We start from the raw sequence: 19,349 nt of genomic DNA, 5'->3' as shown, positions 1-19,349 counted from the left end.
GCCGCGCCCTCTTCCGAGACGTGCGGAAGAGGTGCCAGGATGAGGGGGTGAGAGCCTGGATGCCACGGAAGCCGCCCTGGTCTGGACCAGGCCCGTTTGGATCTACACGCCCTGGGTCTGGCCCGCGCAGACCCCCAGCGCCGTGACTTCCAGGAGAAGCACTTCCTAGACGGAGGTGAAACTCATCAGGAAGATGGGCGACCCCCTGACTCACCTCCGCAGGCCGGCTGCCCCCCTCCCCAGGCTGGGCGAGGCCGGCATCTCTTGGAAAGGCTCACCCCCCAGCATGACTCGGGGTCTCTGGAGCCCAGCGGCCCGTGAGGGGCCCCTCTGGCGGCCCCCGGATGTCAGGGCTGGTGCCCGAGCCTCTCTCTGTGGCCACCAGGCAGCTTTGCAACACCCTGGAGCCTGCTCCCGAGCCACGGACCAAATGGAAACAGGAAAGCTTTTTGCAGCAGGAAAAGCAACAACAACAACAAAAGCCGGCCCCTCCCAAGATGCACGTTAGATCTCCAGGGGGGATTCTGATCCGCAAAACGGTCAGGACCCACCAGCTCCACTAATGACAAACACAACAAAACAGTGGACTCTACCATTTATCACTTCCCCATACGGCACTCGCACCCGATTTTGCACAACACGGGCAGCGAGGTTTCACGGCGAGTGCTAAGTGCCTCCTGCAGGCAATTCTGAAATTCCCGGCTGTTGGATACCGAGCGGAGAAGAGCAAAGCTGTGATGCAGCGTTGTGACGGTGCTGGGCACTGGCTGGGCTCACTCACTAGCTAAGTGACACGTTTGCGCCCCTGGCCTAGAAGGTGTAGGACTCAGATTTGTGCTTCGGATCTATTGCCCCACCATCTATTGCCGATTCTGCATCTGCACGTGGCTGACCTTCAGAGCTGCTCCCAAACAGAACAGGGAAGGAGAAGTCCTTGAACCCCCGTGGTCCTAACGAGGCCACCCCTTTGATGGAAGCGGGCTGAGATCTCCACACAGTCGTCACGACGGGAAGAATACATAGACGCTTCTGTGCCGCTGTCCTCGCACCTGTGGGTCCCTGGATCTACACGGAAAGACCACTTTTCACCGGAGAAGAGCTTATTTTGAAATAACCAAGGGTCTTTTCCACGCCTTTTGCCAAGGATATAACAGCATGACGCCTCCTTCTTAGGTCTATCCGTGCCATGTTGGTGAGTGGTTGACCCCCCCAATTCATATGTAGTAAACGCTACACATGGTGAAATGGCCACTGACACGGTGTAGGGATGCCAGAAATTTCATCACTTACTGATTCCTGCGCTCTGAGCTCGGCTCTGGGGATGCCCCTGTGAGCAGGCCAGGTGTGGTCCCTGCCCCAGAGAGCTCACAGATCAGTCCGGTTCTGTCCAGCTTCAGTGACCTCAGACACTCCACACAGCCGAGCGGCCCAGACACACTGGCTGTGATGTCATCCCACCACTGAGCCCTCAGGTCTCAGTTTCCCCATCTGAAAATGAGGGGTCCGATCAGATGACCCGGAAGGTCCAGATTTAGCATCTCATCTCCTGGTCACATGCTGACCGCCAGGATTGGGTCCCACATCGTGCTGAAGTCTGGGGACTCAAGGAAGACCAAGACACCGGTGCCCACACCACATCTTCTTTGTCCACTCATCCACCGACGGACGCTTGGGTTGTCTCCACGTCTCGGTTACTATAACTAAGGCCACTGGGTACGCAGGGGTGGCACGTCTCTTCGGCTGGGTGTTTTCATTTCCTCTGGATCGATAACCAGAGGTAGAACTGCTGGGTCACAGAGAAGCTCTACTTTTAACTTTCGAGGCTCCGCCATACTGTTTTCAGTAGCGGCTGCACCAACTTGCGTTCTCACCGACAGGGCACGAGGGTCGCTTTTCTCCACATCCTCACCGAACTTGGCTATCTCTTGTCTTCCTGATGCCTGTTCTAACAGGAGTAAGGTGGTGTCTCATTGTCCCGATCCCTGAATCTTCATCCCCTTCCTACTGAGGTGGTAGACGGCCAGCACTTATGGTACCCACAAATGGCCTCGCCACAGCCACACCTTTGCCTGTGACTCCGTAGTCCCTCCCAGTCCTACTCCGTGTTGGTGGAGGTCACCAAGAAGACACGACCAATGGGTGACCGGTGACGTGGACCCTGGTGCCCAGAGCTCCTCACCCACTCTCCTACCTTTGGGATACGGGTTCCACCTGCCCTCCCCGCTCCCGGGACCTGCCCCCAGGACAGCCCTGAGATGGTGACGTGGTGTTGGGACCACGTGACAGATGTGACTGAACGCCATGAAGGCCTCTTTATAAGCTTCTAAAACGGGTGGGGAGGGGTGCAGAAATCTACCCGCCCTGTGGCTGCCCGAGACAAGCCTCCTGCGTAGGTTCCCTGACTCACCCACCTGCCACCTGGCACAGCCTGCCCCCTGCACAAACCTGGGGAGCTTCTGAACCCACACCCTGGGCTCGGCCGTGTCACTCGCGCCAGCCCACAGGGCACTAGTAGGTCTGATGCAAACCAAAGCTTGAAAAAGCGCCCGCGCGTTTCCACTTGTTCTCCGGCTTCTCTGTGACGCAGTGAGCAGGGCCTGGGTGAGTCGCTGGAGGACGAGATGCGGAGCGGGTCCAACTGCCCCCGTGGAGGCCATCCTAGGCCAGCTAATGGCCTGTGTCCAGAGACATGCGTGAGCCTCAGGCAAGAGCAAGTGACACCCCTTCTCCCTGTAAGCCCAGCCAGGATCAGGGGACCAACCAGTGACCCACGGACCCACGAGAAATAGACGCCGTAGCTGTTGTTGACTGGCCTGACCCTCTATGATGGTGGTGATGAAGAAGCAGGGAGGATCCGGCCAAGCAGCCACAGGCAACGGGGAGCCAGAGCTGTTGTAGGGTCCGCTGCCTGTCCTGCCGCGGCCTTGGGGGCGAGCGAGGTGAGGACAGAGCCCCCGCTGCCCCCACCACCCGGCTTCCGGTTCAGCAACCCTGGGACAGCACCGCTGCTCACGCGGCAAGCAAAATGTTCCGTCCTTCCCTGTAACGAGGACTTTGCCGCAGAAAGCGATGGAAAATACATTATACATGAGACACAGTTTCTGAACTAGTTGCAAGCGTTGTTCTAGGATATTTTTACTTTTCTTCAAACATTCCCTCGAGGGGTGAACTATCCTACCAAGGAGTTAAACGGAAATAGAAAAGAGCCTTAAAGGAATCCACTCGGCCCCATCATGGTGAGCCAAGCATATTACAGGGTCCCTGTGGCTTTGGGGATTCCTGCCTTCCCTTTAAATAGCTGAGCGATATTACCGTCGTGGTGGTCCATAAACAGCAGGTGTCAGAGAAGCAACAACTTCCCCTATTTTGTGATTAAAAATGTTGACTTCAGATCCACCGACTTGAGAAACATGAGACCCCAGAACAGTAAATCTCTCTACACCCCCGACTTCCTCGTCTATTAATCATTAGTGCTTCATAGTGTCGTCATGAGGATTAAGAGTTAATTCTTTTAGGGGCACCTGGGTGGCTCGGTCGATAAAGTGTCCAACTTGGGCTCAGGTCATGATCTCACGGTTCGTGGGTTTGAGCCCCGCGTCGGGCTCTGTGCTGACAGCTTGGAGCCCGGAGCCTGCTTCGGATTCTGTGTCTCCTTCTCTCTCTGCCCCTCCCCCGCTTGTGCTCTGTCTCTCAAAAATGAATAAACATTAAAATATATATATATATAAAAGAGCTAATTCTTTAAAAAAAATTTTAATGTTTATTTATTTTTGAGAGAGAGAGAGACAGAGAGACAGAGCACGAGTGGGGGAGGAGCAGACAGAGAGGGAGACGCAAAATCCGAAACAGGCTCCAGGCTCCAAGCTGTCAGCACAGAGCCCAACATGGGGCTAGAACTCACAAACCGCGAGATCATGACCTGAGCCGAAGCCGGACGCTCAACCGACTGAGCCACCCAGGCACCCCAAAAGAGCTAATTCTTTTAAAGGCGGGCAGTGGTCACTCTAAAAACAGAAACAGCTCCTGTCCCCAGCACATTTTAGAAATCTGCCAGCCAACACAGACTTCCATTCTGGAAAATTCCTGAGCCAAGGATGGTCTCTCTAAGGCATTCCATGCAACTGCCTCTGAGTTTATGTGTCCCTTTTCAACTGTATCGTGTCCCTCAATTAAACACACCGTTCTCTCCAGAGCCCAAAGGAAGAACAGTGCCAGCGGCTAAAAAGACTGGCAATCAAGTCAGTTCATTGTGGCAGGAGTGCTGGGAATTATGGAAAAGGCACCGTCTTCGCTGTTCTTCCAGGTAGCTAATGCCGGACAAATAACGTGATCCAAAGTGATGTGGGTCTTTCTCTAGGCTCGGGTACATGAATGCATTTAGCAGCCTCCTCTGAGGTCAAAGAAATTGGGACAGAGTTTGAAACGGTCTATTTATAAATGTACAGAGTCAGCAAACAGCTGATGTGTGGCACAGGATACAATCAGGTTTTTAAAAAAAAGACTCCCCCTTATGTAAGCAGCACAAGCGTGCAGTATCGGTCAGTCATCGCTGTAACAATGCCGCATAACAAATCATTCCAGTATTCAGCGCCTCGAAACAATAATCATTTATACTTGCTCGCACAGCTGAAGGTTGACTGGGGGGGAGGGGTCACTGGATCTAGCGGGCTTGGTTCTGAGCTACAGCTGGGCTGGGGTCTGCACCCCATGCCCCCGGGCTCCTTGCAGTGGGTTGGCCCCAGTGACGTCAGAAGCTCAGGAGAGCAGGCACTCCCAGAACTCGGAAGACCTGGCAGAGCCCAGCGTGCGTGCAGAGGAGAGGGTCCCCACCATCCCTGGCTTCGGGGAGGTCATGGCTTCAGGGACGTGACCCCACGGATACAGAGGGTGAAGAGTCGGGAACAGCAGTGTGGTCTTCCTGCTCGACCACTGCCCACCTCCGCCAGCTCCGCCTGTGGGACCACATCGTGGAGTGTCTGCGGCGGGTGCCGGTTTCACACCGTTCAGCTGTACTTCCCGCCTCGACCCCTCCCCCGAAGCAGGTGTGGCTCGGGTAAGCACGAAGGGGGAGGGGCACAGGCGGTCAGGGTGGTAACTCCTGTGGCCTTATCACCACCCCGTTCTTTCCAGAATAAAACCTGGTGCACCTGCCGCCTCCCACCTGGTTACGCGGCCCCAAAGGACGCAACACCCTCCGCCCGTCCTCCTCTTCCACAGCCCTGGAGGGAGAGAAAATCATCCATCCCCCGGGGCTCTCTGCAGCCACAGAGGTCAGAAAACCGACAGTGACACTGGACACAAGCTTGCGGAAGTTGGGGAAAAAGGAGAACCGCAGCTCCGTCAAGCCACACGGCGCGCTGGGTCCTGCCACGCACGCAGGCTCCGGCGAACGCGAGACCATCAGTGACGCACGACCAACTTGGCCCAAGGGAAGTGACACTTGACACGTCCCAGGACAACCAAATCCAGGGTGTGACGACCACAGCTCGCAAGGAACGCTTCTCCCCGAGCTCATGCCGACCCTGGGCTCTCACTGAACTTCCTTTCCTGAACTTGGAGAGGCAGCAGGGGCCCCTCGTCAGACGCTTCCTGCTCCCACCCCGCCCTTCTCCGTGACCCACGGAGCCGACATCCTGCTCCAGTGGGAGAGCGGCTCACAGAGTGGTCCTGCCCTAGAACGTGAATCATACACACACGTCAACACAAGAACCCTGCAGTTCAGACAATTACCCAAAGAACACATTTCCTGATAATTACAGAGCTTGAAATGGATCCACTTGAAAATCCCTTCCTTCCTCCCGAGAAAGCTGAGGAGGTGGTTTAACAACAATCAGCTGCTGAAATGCATCACATTCTGGGTGTTAGGAGACAAGTTCCAAGGAATTTCTTGGAAGGTACAGTTCCCAGAAGGTGGTGGTGCTAACCAGACCCACTCAGCCTCCCCCTGTGCCCGGCACGGGCTCAGACTCTGGCAGGAGGACCAGAGCTGGAGCCTGGGGGAGGCCGCCGGCCATGGGCCACCGCACCTGCACCCGCCTCGGCACGGAAGGCATGCCCCGGGGGCGTTCACAGAGGTTTTGGCAGCCACCAAGAGGCAGGACGACAGCGGTAACATGTGACGGTGTCAGCCGTTCTGAGCTGCGCACACCTGTGTCCTCCCCGCTAATTCCCCAGCAGCCTCCCAGGGGAGGCGTTGTGCTCACTGAGCCCAGGGTTAGAGTCGCACTGAGGGCCTCGTGGATCACCGGGGCAGGGGGCAGGACGGGGAAGCAGCAGAAGCCTGTATACATTACCCCCGGTTCCCCAAGGGGCCTTCTGTGTAGACGGCGAGCACGACAGAGTTACATGTGATATGAAAATACACATCTGATGTAAGTAGTAAGTGTAGTAAGAGAGACACGTTCCCGGCTAGGTTCTCGCCCAGCCGGTGGCGGGGCCGAGGCCGTGAGGCTGCAGGATGAGTGATCAGTGATCGAGCACGGCTCTCACACCTGCAGACTTGAAGTCAGTGTGCCCTGTCCTCTGCTGTCTACTGGAACTCTCCTCCCTGTCCTCTGCTGTCCACTGGAACTTTCCTTGCTGTCCTCTGCTGTCTACCGGAACTCTCCTCCCTGTCCTCTGCTGTCCACTGGAACTCTCCTCGCTGTCCCCTGTGTCTACTGGAACTTTCCCCCCTGGTGTCGCCTGCTAACATTGAACGAAACATGCCTTCACGGGAGCAGTGGAGGCTGCAGCAAGGTGGGGTTAGGTGGGGGGGATGAGGGGACAGAGCCCATGAAAAGGAAAAAAACAGAAAAAGGCCCTTGGAATATGTTTCCTAGAGCAAAACGCCTCATCTACTGCATACAGTTCTAGAAAGTGTATGCAAACTCTATGTAAATTTGCAAATGGTAATTCTAATTCTTGCTCAGCCCCTTTTCTTTCACACCCTTGGCTTTGACCTTCAGGCTGTAAGGCAGGACTCTGGCAGACACGGCCAGGCCACTGGTCCCTGTCCCACCAGAGTCAGTGGTCAAGCAGTCAGAAGGGTGAGCAAGCCTGATGTGAAGGATGTGGATTACTGCCTTGCCAGAGAGTCCGGGGTGGGGGGCTGGGGTACATTCAGGATGGGGGAAAGGGATGTGACAGACACTGTCAGTCGGAAAGCACCAGCCAAAGACCGGAAGTCACAGCCGAAGGCATCACTGGTGCCCAAGATATTACCTGGGAAAGTAATTCACAGATTCATGAACTGCCCTTAATACCAAATGACACGTGCTGTTCTCTTAAATCCTTCTTTACTCTTGGATCACTCGTGTTTTCATATGCTTGTCATCATCTGACCATACTTCCCTGCTGCCTCATCCAAGACATGAAACTCTAACACACCGAGTGTCTAAGAAAACGTCAACGGGCAAGTAATTGGCAGGAAAAATAATTAACTTTTGATTAAGCTCGCTCTTCCAATGGAAGGCATCATTATTGAAATCTAGAAAAGTTTCAAAAGCTCGCACGATGATTTTCCTTCTGTCGATGCTGGCAAGGTATCTGTTTCTCTCCTACTCACAGGAGGCTCAAAAACTCCTTTCGGGTTGACGGGTGGCTTTACGGTGTCCCGTAGCCCATCCGCTCGGAACAGAGATGGGAGTGTCCTCTGGCTCTCGGCTGCGGGTACCGCTTCCTCCTACCTGCAAGTTGCTGGTCTCTACACTTCGCTGCTCTCTGCACACACTTTCCTGCTGGACGGTGACGTCCCTCTGCCATCGGGCTTCCCCAGCTATGTCTCGGAGAGCACACGCACCCATGAATGTGCATGCACACGTGTGTTCCGGAGGCGCCCGGCGGCCGTGACCTCTGCCCACCCATTCAGAACAACTCTCCGAACGCAGGCTCCCCTTCATCACGCGTCCTGTCCCAGCCCTGACACGCTCCCCGTGACGCTGTCAATCAATCTGCGAGGCTGAGTGGCAGCTGAAACCTCAAAGGAAAGCCAGCAGCTAGTTAAAAGCTTCCTGGAGCCGGGCAGGTGCATCCCCAGCGCCAGCCAGGAACAAAGGCCGCAGGGGCGGCATCAGGTGCAAATGCCACCCATCATCACGCAAAGATAGAGGACCTCCCGATCCAACCAGAGGCACCTGCAAGGGTCCAGCGCCACCACTCTGGTGATGGCCACCACTCTAATCAGCTCCTTTCATCTCTGGAGGTTTCCACACGCTCCCACCTCCCCCGCCCCTGCCATTTGCCTTCGGGGGAGACGGGGCTGGAGCAGGCATGAGCCTCGCTGGCCCCTTTTACCGTGTGACCGGCCACGACCCCGTGGCCGTCCACCCTCGGTGTGGCGTTCCTGCACTGACCTTTCTCAGGAGGAAGCAGATGCGTTCAATGTTCCTCAGCCGTTCCCTCTTCAGGACGCAAAAGAGAGGAAAAGAGGGGAGGTTGGAGGTTAGATGTTCTGCTGCGAGAACCTGAGAAGCCCCCACATTCAGCCCCCAGCACAGGAGGCGGAACCCACCAGAGACCCCTCCCGGCCACGTGGCCTGCATGCTCCCACCCAGCGCCTCCTAACGAGAGTTTCTGCTCATAGAACTCACTAGCAAAAAAACAAATCATCCAATTGTAAATGGGCAGAGGATCTGAATAGATATTTTCCCAAAGAAGACATACAGACGGCCAATGGGTATGTGAAAAGGTGCTCAACACCCATCATCAGGGAAATGCAAATCAAAGCCACGGTGGGGTACCGCCTCACACCTGTCAGGATGGCCCAAATCAACAACACAGGAAACTACAGTGTCAGCGAGGATGATGCGGAGAGAGGAGAACCCTCGTGCACTGCTGGTGGGAATGCAAACTGGTGCAGACACTGTGGAGAACAGTATGGGGGGTCCTCAAAAAGTTAAAAATAGAACTACCCTACAATCCAATAATTCTACTTCTGAATATCTGCCTGGAAGAAATGAAATCACTGCCTGGAAAAGATATCTGCACCTCTGTGCTCACTGCAGCGTGAGTAGTATTTCCAATAGCCACGACACGGAGTCTACCTAAGTGTCCCTGGATAGATGAATGGAAGAAGAAAATGTCACACACACACACATACATACGTACACAGCATATATATACTATTATATAGTATGATATACACACATATACATACACAGCATATGTATAGTATATTATATAGTATGAGACACATGCACATATACACACACAGCATATATACAGTATACTGTTACATAGCATGATACATGCACACACACGCACACAACACACACAAACACTGGAATATTACTCAGCCATAAAAAAGGAACCCCCTGCCGTTTGTAACAATGTGGACGGAGGAGAGGGCATTATGCCGAGTGAAATAAGCCAGACAGAGAAAGACAAATCCCGTGCGATCTCACTTATGTTTGTGGAATCTACAAATGTACAACAACAACAAAGCAAACTCCTAGAAAAGGAGATCAGAAGTGTGGTCATCAGAGACAGGGAGTGGGGGAGGGGTGAAAAGGCACAAACTTGTGGTTATAAGACAAGTACCAGGGACATCCTTCCGGGCGCCCACAATCAGCCCTCCTGGGAAGACCGCTTGGGCCCACTTGGGTCCCTGGAGCACGGGTGTCCTCATTTGTGTCCAAGGTAGGGTGGATCCCCACCATTGGTTTTATTTTTCTAAAGTGAGTATATTTAGGGGAAGTCATCATCCCACTATGCCCCCAGGCTAAGACTTCTGCAAATGTCGAGGTCCCTGTCTGGAGCCTGGCTCACTGCTGGGGACAGGTGCCTAATGGCTGGGCAGGTGATGACGGTCACGTCACACACCGTGTGTTGCCTCCCCTTTCCCGCAATGACTTTCTTGTTTTCTGGAGCCACTGTGAGCACGGCTGCAGCATCCGCCGGCGCTCTGTTACCGAGGCAATGTGGTGGCCGTGGATGTGACGGTAATGAAATTCCTCGCGGATCTGGAGGAGACAGGTGGCTGGGACACTTCTATTTCCCTAACTGACTCATACAGTGATTCCTGGGCGCCCTTTAAGAGCCCACATCAGGACAGATTAGCGCCCACGTGGCAAGGAAGGCGGACCACACGTGTGCGTGCCCACACACGCACGTGTGCGCCCACACAAACCCCCATGCAGCTGGGCATCGTGGCTGCCTACGTGGAGAATAAGGAAAGGTGTGCAGAACCAGGCACAGAGAGGGTGCCGTGGGACACACGGGCTGGTCCTCAGGGGACAACAGCTCCCTCGCTCCGTGGCGACAGTGAAGGCCCCATTGGGAAGAGGAAGGGAAGGGCTAAATGAGATGCTAGAGTAACACGGGGGCCCCCTCCTCCTCCTGGAAGGGGGTCTGCCCCAAGGGCCCAGCAAGTCTGTGCTTTAGGGGATCTTCCTAGAGCAACTGCTTATAAGCTGAGTCCACCCGGAGCTGGCGTCACGGCCCAGGGAGGCAACTGTTCCGAGCCTCCTGAGGCTGAGCTGCCTCCACGGAGGCCGAGATCGCTCCAACACAGTTAATGAGGCATCTAAAGCGCTTAACTTCCTGCCAGGGAGTAAATCCTAAGAACCAAGAAAATGTGCCTAATATTCTTCCATGTAGGGTTTTAACAGATTTTTTTTTAAATCCCAGTTAAGAGGGACGCCTGGGGGGCTCAGTCGGTTGAGCGTCCGAGTTCGGCTCAGGTCATGATCTCATAGTTCGTGAGTTTGAGCCCCGAGTCAGGCTCTGTGCTGACAGCTCAGAGCCTGAAGCCTGCTTCCGATTCTGTGTCTCCCTCGCTCTCTGCCCCTCCCCCACTCATGCTCATTCACGCGCTCGCTCTCTCTTTCTCTCTGCTCCTCCCCCATGTCCTTCCGATGCTCGCTCCCTCTTTCTCAAAATAAATAAACTTTCAAAATCCCAGACAAGACTCCTTTCCCTGGGCCTTCAGTCTGTCTACAAGTTTGGCCAGCAGGGTCCAGGCTCCTTAATTACATCACAACCTGTTGGAAGCGTGGCTCTAATGACAGGAGTAAAGAGCTGAGACCCAGCCTCCAGGCTCACCTCACCCTGCAGGATTCACTTTCATCAACAACAGTTGAGCTCCTACTGTATGCAGGCTCCGTTCTTGCTCGGACCCTCAGCAGAGGCCGCCTCGGCCCCCGAGTGGGTCCTGTTTCCTCCGTCCCATCTGAACTAAGAAAACTGCCTGCTCCGTGACGTTTGTCCGTGGGTCGGATTTGCAGGACGGAGCTGAGTGGAGGACACATTTCTGCACTCGCGTGACCCTGGGGTCATTTCAGAAAGCCCTGGGTGTTCTAAGTGAGCTGCGTCCTGATTTGAGCCCGGACAGCTAGGAGGACGCAGCGCAGGCAGCTGACCCCCCGGGACGCGCCCTCTCGAGCTGAGCAGCTCTGTGCCCTTGGTGGGTGCAGACGAGCCACTGCCAAACAAACAAAACATCCAGAAAGAAGTGAGGCCTTTCAGGCCCTGTGGAGCCAGGTTAGCCGGGGGCGGGGGGGACACCGGCCGATGGAAACAAGATGGATTTTAATGCAAGTTTCATAAAACTAAGGAGTTTCCAAGTGCCTCTGAGGGAGTCCTTCAACTTGTAACAAAATTCTGCTTCCCACAGTCGACTTTGAAAGGGTTTGGCTCTACGCCATGGAACCAAAGCATGGGTGCCAAAGGGATTCTGAAATCAGGCTTTAGAAAATCAGATCTCCGAAAGAGACAACACAGAGGAGGAGGTAAGAACACAGACGGCACACCTCGAATCCTGACCTCACCGCCTGCGAGCCGCGGGCCCCTGCGCAAGTCTGTACTCACGGTAAACGATGCCGGCGTGGGAGAGGCTCATACGCTACACACGAGGTTCCCGCAGGCGGAAAAGACTACCAAAACCTGGCGACCCCAGTGAAAACCCTGCACTTCACGGAGGCGACCCTGAAGCCTAGTCCCCTGGTCTTGTGGTTCCTCCAGGGAGCTTAACTTTCTCCAAGAACGGACCCCTGTGTCCCTGTCACTAGAGAGTGATGCCGCGAGCCTTCCAGGTTAAGACAGCGTCACACTAGTAAATCCTGCTGTTCAGTCTACAGCCTCTAAATAAAAATATCATCAGGGCGCCTGAGTGGCTCAGTCAGTTGAGCGTCTGACTCCTGAGTTCGGCTCAGGTCATGATCTCGTGGTTTGCGTGATCGAGCCCCACGTCGGGCTCTGTCCTGACAGCCCGGAGCCTGGAGCCTGCTTCAGGTTCTGTGTCTCCCTCTCTCTCTGCCCCTCTCCTGCTTACATTCTCTGTCTCTCTGTCCCCCCCCCCCCTCAAAAATAAACATTAAAAAATTTTTTTGAAACAAGTATCAACAGAGCTACTCAAACCAACACTTGCTTCCATGCTGGAAGGGCCTGGGAGGACCTTCATCGGTGCTTGGGCCCCGTGAGTTCAGACGGAGAGATGCCCCCTGAGTGACCCGTGTGCACCCCATCCTCTGAGCCCAGCAGTGCTGGTCTGGAATGAGTGTGGACAAGGCCCTGTCCACGTGCGTGGCCGGTCCCCGGCTCCGGGAAGTAGGCTGCACTGACCAGAGAAGCAGAGACCCCACCCACCCCTTCCCCACGGGCGCCCCTATCCGTCTCCTGCACCAAGGCCGCTCTCCACGCCCACCTCCATATGGGAGCAGCTGACAACTGAGAGGGAGTGGTAAGACCCGGAGCGGCGACCTGGGGCAGAGGGGCTGTCACCGCACCGACGACCAGACTGAGTCGGGTTCCCCAGCGGGAAGTGAGTCGGCCTGGGCCCACGGAGCCTCTCGAGGTGGGCGTCTCCTGGGCGGTGGTGTGGGGTCAGGGGCCCCGAACACCCACTCTGCACGTGTCCCACTGAGACGCTGGCCAGTGCCGAGCACGAACGACCACTAAGGAGGCTCCCGTCCCCCACAACATGCTGGTTCAAGGACGAATAACCACAAGACAGCACGAGGCCTCAGCACGGCAGACCCCCCCCCCCCACCTGGGTGACTGGGGTGCTCATACTTGTGAGTTAAGTGGAGACGTCCGACCTCGGGCTCGAGATGTGTCCTCAACAGCCCGGAGCCAGGCACTCAGGGCTGGTATGTCCTTCACCCGCCCCACCCGTATCAGAACCTCCCTCCTCCACAGGCCCGTCACCACCCTGCCCTCCGCCACCCTGCCCACTGCCCCCCTGCCCTCTGCCCCCTGGTCCCCCCATCACCCTGCCCTCCACCACGCCCCTGCCCTCCACCACCCTGCCCCCTGCCACCCTGCCCTCCTGAACCCTGCCCGCCACCAGCTCCCACCACTTACCGCGTGAACAGGGTTGCACTGGTCTATGGGGCTCTTAAAATCTGTCCTTAACTCATCGAAGGCAATTATCTGAAACGAATACGCAGAGTCGAGATGTTAGTGCAAACGTGAGCCAATGCACCAGGCCACGAGCTCCCTGTAGGTCTGCTGCAAATGATAGCGGGGGCGGGGAGGTCAAGGACAGGAGGCTGGCTGGAGTCGGTGGCTGTCGGAGCTGGCGACACACGCCTGGGGCTGACTGGGCTCCTCTGCCATGTTCTGCGTCCGCTTAAAAGTCCCCCAAATAGGGAACAGGCCAGGTGCTGCATTAGGCCTCATCCTTGTGGCTGGCAGACAAATAAGGCCCACAGACCTCATACGCAGCCTGGTGAGGACAGACGACAGAACCGTCCTCTCAAAGCTAAACTCACTCACAAACTAGCCCTAGAGGAGGTCAGAGGCCAGGGCCTCAGGTGCACGGAGCTGGCAGGTCAGGAGAGGCAGGGCCAGGCCAGGGGGGTCTGCAGAGAAGTCAGGAAGGGAAGAAGAACTCAGTGGGAAGCTGTTTCTTTTTTCAAATTTATTTATATATTTTGAGAGAGAAACAAGAGAGAGTGAGCACACTATCAGGGGAGGGGCAAAGAGATGTGGACAGAGGATCCAGAGAGGTCTCTGTGCTGACAGCACAGAGCCTGACGTGGGGCTTGATCTCACGAACCGCGAGGTCATGACCTGAGCCGAAGTCGGACGCTTAACCAACTAAGCCATCCAGAAGCCCCACATCAAAGTACTTTTCAAGGTTCCCCCCTTTTATATGAGCCAGCAACACTTTTTTTTTAAAGTCTGTTTATTTTGAGAGAGAGAGGAGAGAGAGAGCGTGCACAAGCAGGAGAAGGGCAGAGAGAGAGAGGGAGAGAGAGAACCTCAAGCAGGCTCCACACCGTCAGCACAGAGCCCTACATGGGGCTTCATTTCACGAACCACGAGATCATGACCTGAGCCAAGATCAAGACTCGGACGCTTGACCGACAGAACCCCCTGGGAGCCCCCATGTGTGAAGCTGTGTCTGTGAACTTGAGCCCTGTCTGTGCCACCACTAAGCCGAAGCTAACTCATCACAGAGGTCCTGCCCCAGACTCTCCAGCCTCTCCCCGGCCCCAACCGCCACAGGGTCACAGAGCAACGACTCACTGGCCAAATGGAGTCCCCGCGAGGGGCCCCACCAGGGCTAGCGATGCCCCCTCCCCACAGCAACATCAGCAGACTCTCAGGCGGGGAGCAGCCTGGACCCATCTCAAGAGGCGGGGAGTTGTATCTCAAGGAGCTCTCCTTCTTTAGGCCAACAGCATTTATAATCAGGGGATTAAAAATCACCTTGCTTGTCTACAACAGTTATTTTGCTAAAAATAATAGCGCTGTACTGCGGCAAACCCTTCCTGGAAGAGTGAGAAGTGGCTGAAATCCCAACCCGCTATAGGTAATGAGTCCCCAGGGCTGCCCCACTGAGGGCTGAGCATTTAGGAGACGCCTCTTTTCTCTGGAATGTTCTCTCCCGGCAGTGCCCTCTGGCTTCCGCAAGCACCTCGCTGGGTGACCCCTCACGATCTCGAGTCTGCATCGCGTGATCTTACTGCTCGCGCACTGGGCGCACTGGGTGGGGCGCCGGCCTGGCGTCGGGTTCGGGGAGCCGAGCCCCAGGCACCGTGCTCGGATTACGGGGTCTCCGGGCTCGGACAGCGAGCACCATGCCCCAGGTCCGGAATCCAGGATCAGCTGTGTGCCTTGCAACACAGCGTCGCTTCTCTGGGATCGAAAGGGCAGAAAGGAAGTGCGAAGTTACTAAAGACGCCGGAAGACTCTCCGCCCTGTTCGTAGCTTCGGGACACAACGGTGAGCGGGAAGACACGGCCCTGTCGTCACAGAGCTTACCACAGGGACTGGGTGGGGGTGATACGAAGAAACAGAATTGGGGGGAGGTCCGAGAGGTCTCTGGGGAGGTGCCCCCTCACCTGAGAGACCTGAATGACCAGGAGCCAGACATGGAAAGTTCCAGAAGGAAGTTAGGCTGCAGAGGCCCCGAAGGGGAAGCAAGGTCTGAAGGAGGGAGATGCAGAAGGGCCACAGAGGCCGAAGCCCCCCGATGGAGACACCACGGGAGACGAGGCCGGGAGCAGGGACCGGCCAGAACCCCACCCGTGCAGGGCCCCCGTGGCTCCACCAGCTAGGCCTCTGTGGTCCCCGGCGCTGTGGCCTCCGGGGGACTTGCAGAGCTGAGCACGTCTGCTGCTCGCAATCTGACAAAGGGAACCAACCGCCTGGACGTGACCGAGTGGCCATCGGCGACACACCGGTGCTGGTGACCCCAGCGCCGACCTCGCACGCCGGGGAGGTGCTGGCGAGCAGATCAGGTCTTTCGGCAAGGCCGTGAGTTCACCCAGCGGAAAATCAGTGCCCAGAGAGTGGGGGACAGAAGGAGGGGCATCCTGGCGCATCGGACCGGGGAAGCCAGGTGGCAGCTGGGTGTTGGGAAAAGCAGTCCGTCGTTTTCTAATGGGGGGGGGGGGCTCGTGGCCCGAGCCCGGAATTTCTGCCTCCGGGCCCACCTGGAGAGGGACGGCTCCCTCACCCGGGTCTGTGCTCAGACTCCCACACGGAGGCCAGCGGGGCCAACCCCTCTCCTCGTTTCTCCGTGTCATGGGCCGAATAACGTCCCCGGGTTCTCATCCTCCCGGAACCTCAGAACGTGACCCTATTTGGAAGTAGGGTCTCTGCAGATATAATCACTCAAAATGACACGACAGGCCCGAAATCCAGCGACAGCGTCCCCGTAGAGAAAAGGACACGGGAGACTGCGGTGCTGTGGCTACAAACCAGGAGAACCGCGGATCGTCAGCAGCCACCGCAAGCCAGGAGCCTCCCCAGAGCCTCCCGAGAGAGCAGTCTCGACTGCGGACTTCGGCCTACAGACGTGGGAGGGAAAAACACCTGTGATTTCAAGCCACCTAGTCAGTGGTGGCCGTGAAGGCAGTCATGGGAAAACCAATACACTCCATTCACAGAGTGTCTGAAATTGCCACTGCTGGGACCTGAGACATCTGCGGGAAGACATGGCTCTGGTGACAAACAGGAGCATTTCTGGCCCAAAATAAATACCCCCCGCCCCCCGTGGAAGCAGGCTTTTACCTGCACCCTGAGCCTTCCCGTAAGTCCTCCAAAGCCACACTCAGGATGCACTTGTAGGGGCGCCTGGGTGGCTCAGTTCAGCGTCCGACTTCGGCTCAGGTCATGATCTCACAGTTCTTGAGTTCGAGCCCCACATCAGGCTCTGCGCTGACGGCCTGTCAGTGCAGAGTCCGCTTCAGATCCGCTGTCCCTCTCTCTCTGCCCCTCCCCCACTCACGCTCTCCCAACAATAAATATTAAAAAAATAATAAGGCACTTGTAATTTAGAAAGAAGGGGGTTTTTATGACCTCACCATGTCTTTTCCCTATTCCCTATCACACCATTCCCACAACACGCAGCCCAAGCCCGCTCTGGGACGGGAGAGGGATGGCTGATGGGAACAAGTTTACTGCTGGGGACCCACGTGTGGCGTGACATTTGGTCCCGGTTCTATGTCTGACCCTGGTGCGGCCATGAGTCCTAGCATCTCTGTTCCCTGACCCTAACCCGCTCCAGGCCAGGGTTTGCTAAGCCACCTCTCAGCCCCTCGGAAGAAAGCTCCGCACTCACGGACACCAGCCGCTCCTTCGGGTCCTGGCTCAGCTCCTGTCGCCGCGCCGCATGCAGAGACCCAGGGTCTCTGACACGCAATTTACTGCCCACCTCCTTTCCTAAAACCGTGCAAGGCCCAGAGGTCACGGGTACTTTAAACTTCCCTAAGTATTTTCACGTGTTTTATTTTGTGTTCGTTTTCCATAACATCCCAAATTGGGGTGCCGTCCGCTTTCCCAGTGAACAATCGAGGAGAATGACGGGTCATCAGGAATGCCCGAGGTCACCCAGCAGAAGGGGGACTAAAACCGTCCCTCCCTCCGATGCTCCTCCTTGTGCTGTTTGCACGGGGCCGCACAGCGTCACCGCTCTTCCTGGGGGAGTGAGAAATGTTTACTAAGCCCCCACCGGTACAGGGTGCCATACTGGGCAGGACACAACGGGCTGAGCACCGATAGCCCTGTCTTCTAAGGACTCCCAATCAAGGAAATTGCTTAACCCTACCCGGCCAAGAGCTTAGAAAAGAAAACTATTTCAGACCGGCACAGGGCGTCTGAGTCTCCCCCTAACCTCACCCCCATTTCACCTCCGTATCAGTCAGCGTTCTGGAGAGAACTGGCTCATGCAGTTCCAAAGGCTGGCAAGTCCCAGACCTGCGGGGCGGGCCGGCAGCCCGGAGACACAGGCGAAGTCGATGCTGCAGGAGCAGTCTGAAAGCCACCTGCTGCAGAATTCCCTCTGGCTCGAGGGAGGCCAGTCTTCTCTTCTATTTGGGGCTTTGGCTGATTAGATGAGGCCCACCCACATTAGGGAGGACAATCTGCTTGTGCTCAAAGTCACTGATTCATTTCCATTTTATTTTTTAGTTATCTTTCTAAAATCCAGTACAGTTAACGTACAGTGTTACGTCGAACACTTCTGTGCACGACTCAGTGCTCATCATGAGAAGTGCAGTCTTAATCCCTTTCACCTAGTTCACCCATCATTCCCCCACCCTCCGCTCTGGAGACCATCAGCTTGCTCTCCAGAGTTGAGAGTCTGTTTCTTGGTTAGTCTCTCTGTTTCTTTGTTTTGTTTCTTAAGTTCCTCATATGGGTGAGATCGTATGGTCTTTGTCTTTCTCGGACTTACTTCACTTAGCATTGTACCCTCTACGAGCAACCCACGTTATCACAAATGGCAAGATTTCATTGCTTTTTATGGCTAATATTCCGTTCTTTTTCATCATCAGTCCATGGACACTCAGGCTGCTTCCACAGCTTGGCGATTGTAAATAATGCTGCTGTAAACACAGGGGTGCATGTATGCTTTCGAGTTGGTGTTTTCATATTCTTTGGGTAAATACTCAGCAGAGGAATTACTGATCATATGGTAATTTTAATTTCCTGAGGAACCCCCCACACTGTTTCCCACAGTGGCTGTACCAGTTTGCATTCCCGCCAACAGTGCACGAGGGGTCCCTTTTCTCCACGTCCTCCCCAGCACCTGTTGTTTCCTGTGTTGTTGATTCTGGCCATTCTGACCGGTGTGAGGTGATATCTCGTTGTGGTTTTGATTTGTATTTCTCTGATGATCAGTGATGTTGAACATCTTTTTACGTGTCTGTTTACCATCTGGATGTCTTCTTTGGAGAAAGGTCTATGTCTTCTATTTTTTAATCAGATTATTTGGTTTTTTTGGATGTTGAGTTGTGTAAGTTCTTCATATATTTTGGATACTAGCCCTTTACATCATGTGCAAATATCTTCTCTCATTCCATAGGTTCCCTTTTAGTTTTGTTAATTGTTTCCTTCACTGTGCAGAAGCATTTTGATATAATCACATTTTTTTTTTTTTTTGCATTTATTTCCCTTAGGAGACATATCTAGAAAACTTGCTATGGCTGATGTCAGAGAGACTGTGCTCTGTTCTAGGATTTCTATGGTTTCAGGTCTCACATTTGTCTTCAATCCAATTTTTTTTTAATTTCTTTTTAAGTTTATTTATTTTCGACAGAGACAGAGTGCGAGCATGAGCTGGGGAGGGGCAGAGAGAGAGGGAGACACAGAATCTGAAGCAGGCTCCAGGCTCCAAGCTGTTAGCACAGAGCCCGACGCGGGGCTCAAACTCACAAACTGTGAGACCATGACTTGGGCCGAAGTCAGACGCTTAACCGACTGAGCCACCCAGGCACCCCTGTCTTCAATCCAATTTGAGTTTAGTTTTGTATGTGGTGTGAGAAAGTGGTCAAGGTTCGTTCTTTTGCATGTAGGTGCCCAGTTTTACTAGCATCATTTCTTGAAGAGACTGTCTTTCCCCCCTTGTATATTCTTGCCTCATTCTTGAAAGTCAATTGACCATATCATCGTGTATTTATTTCTGGGCTCTGTATACT

At 55.0% G+C, this 19,349-nt stretch overlaps 1 protein-coding gene across 2 annotated transcripts in view; it reads right to left on the bottom strand.

Annotated features, from left to right (window-relative positions):
- CNIH3 (cornichon family AMPA receptor auxiliary protein 3) overlaps positions 1-19,349 on the bottom strand; it is an 89,281-nt gene that overhangs the window by 33,384 nt on the left and 36,548 nt on the right. For both annotated transcript variants that reach the window (XM_049633798.1, XM_049633799.1), the window contains exons 2-3: positions 13,282-13,350; positions 8,334-8,381 (exon numbers count right to left, since the gene is read on the bottom strand). In XM_049633798.1, the coding sequence (XP_049489755.1) occupies positions 8,334-8,381; positions 13,282-13,350 (117 nt within the window). The remainder of the gene's footprint in view (positions 1-8,333; positions 8,382-13,281; positions 13,351-19,349) is intronic.

Source organism: Panthera uncia, chromosome F1, assembly GCF_023721935.1.
Source record: "Panthera uncia isolate 11264 chromosome F1, Puncia_PCG_1.0, whole genome shotgun sequence".
NCBI classification, from domain to species: Eukaryota; Metazoa; Chordata; class Mammalia; order Carnivora; family Felidae; genus Panthera; species Panthera uncia.
This window is presented reverse-complemented; position numbering and strand designations above follow the sequence as displayed.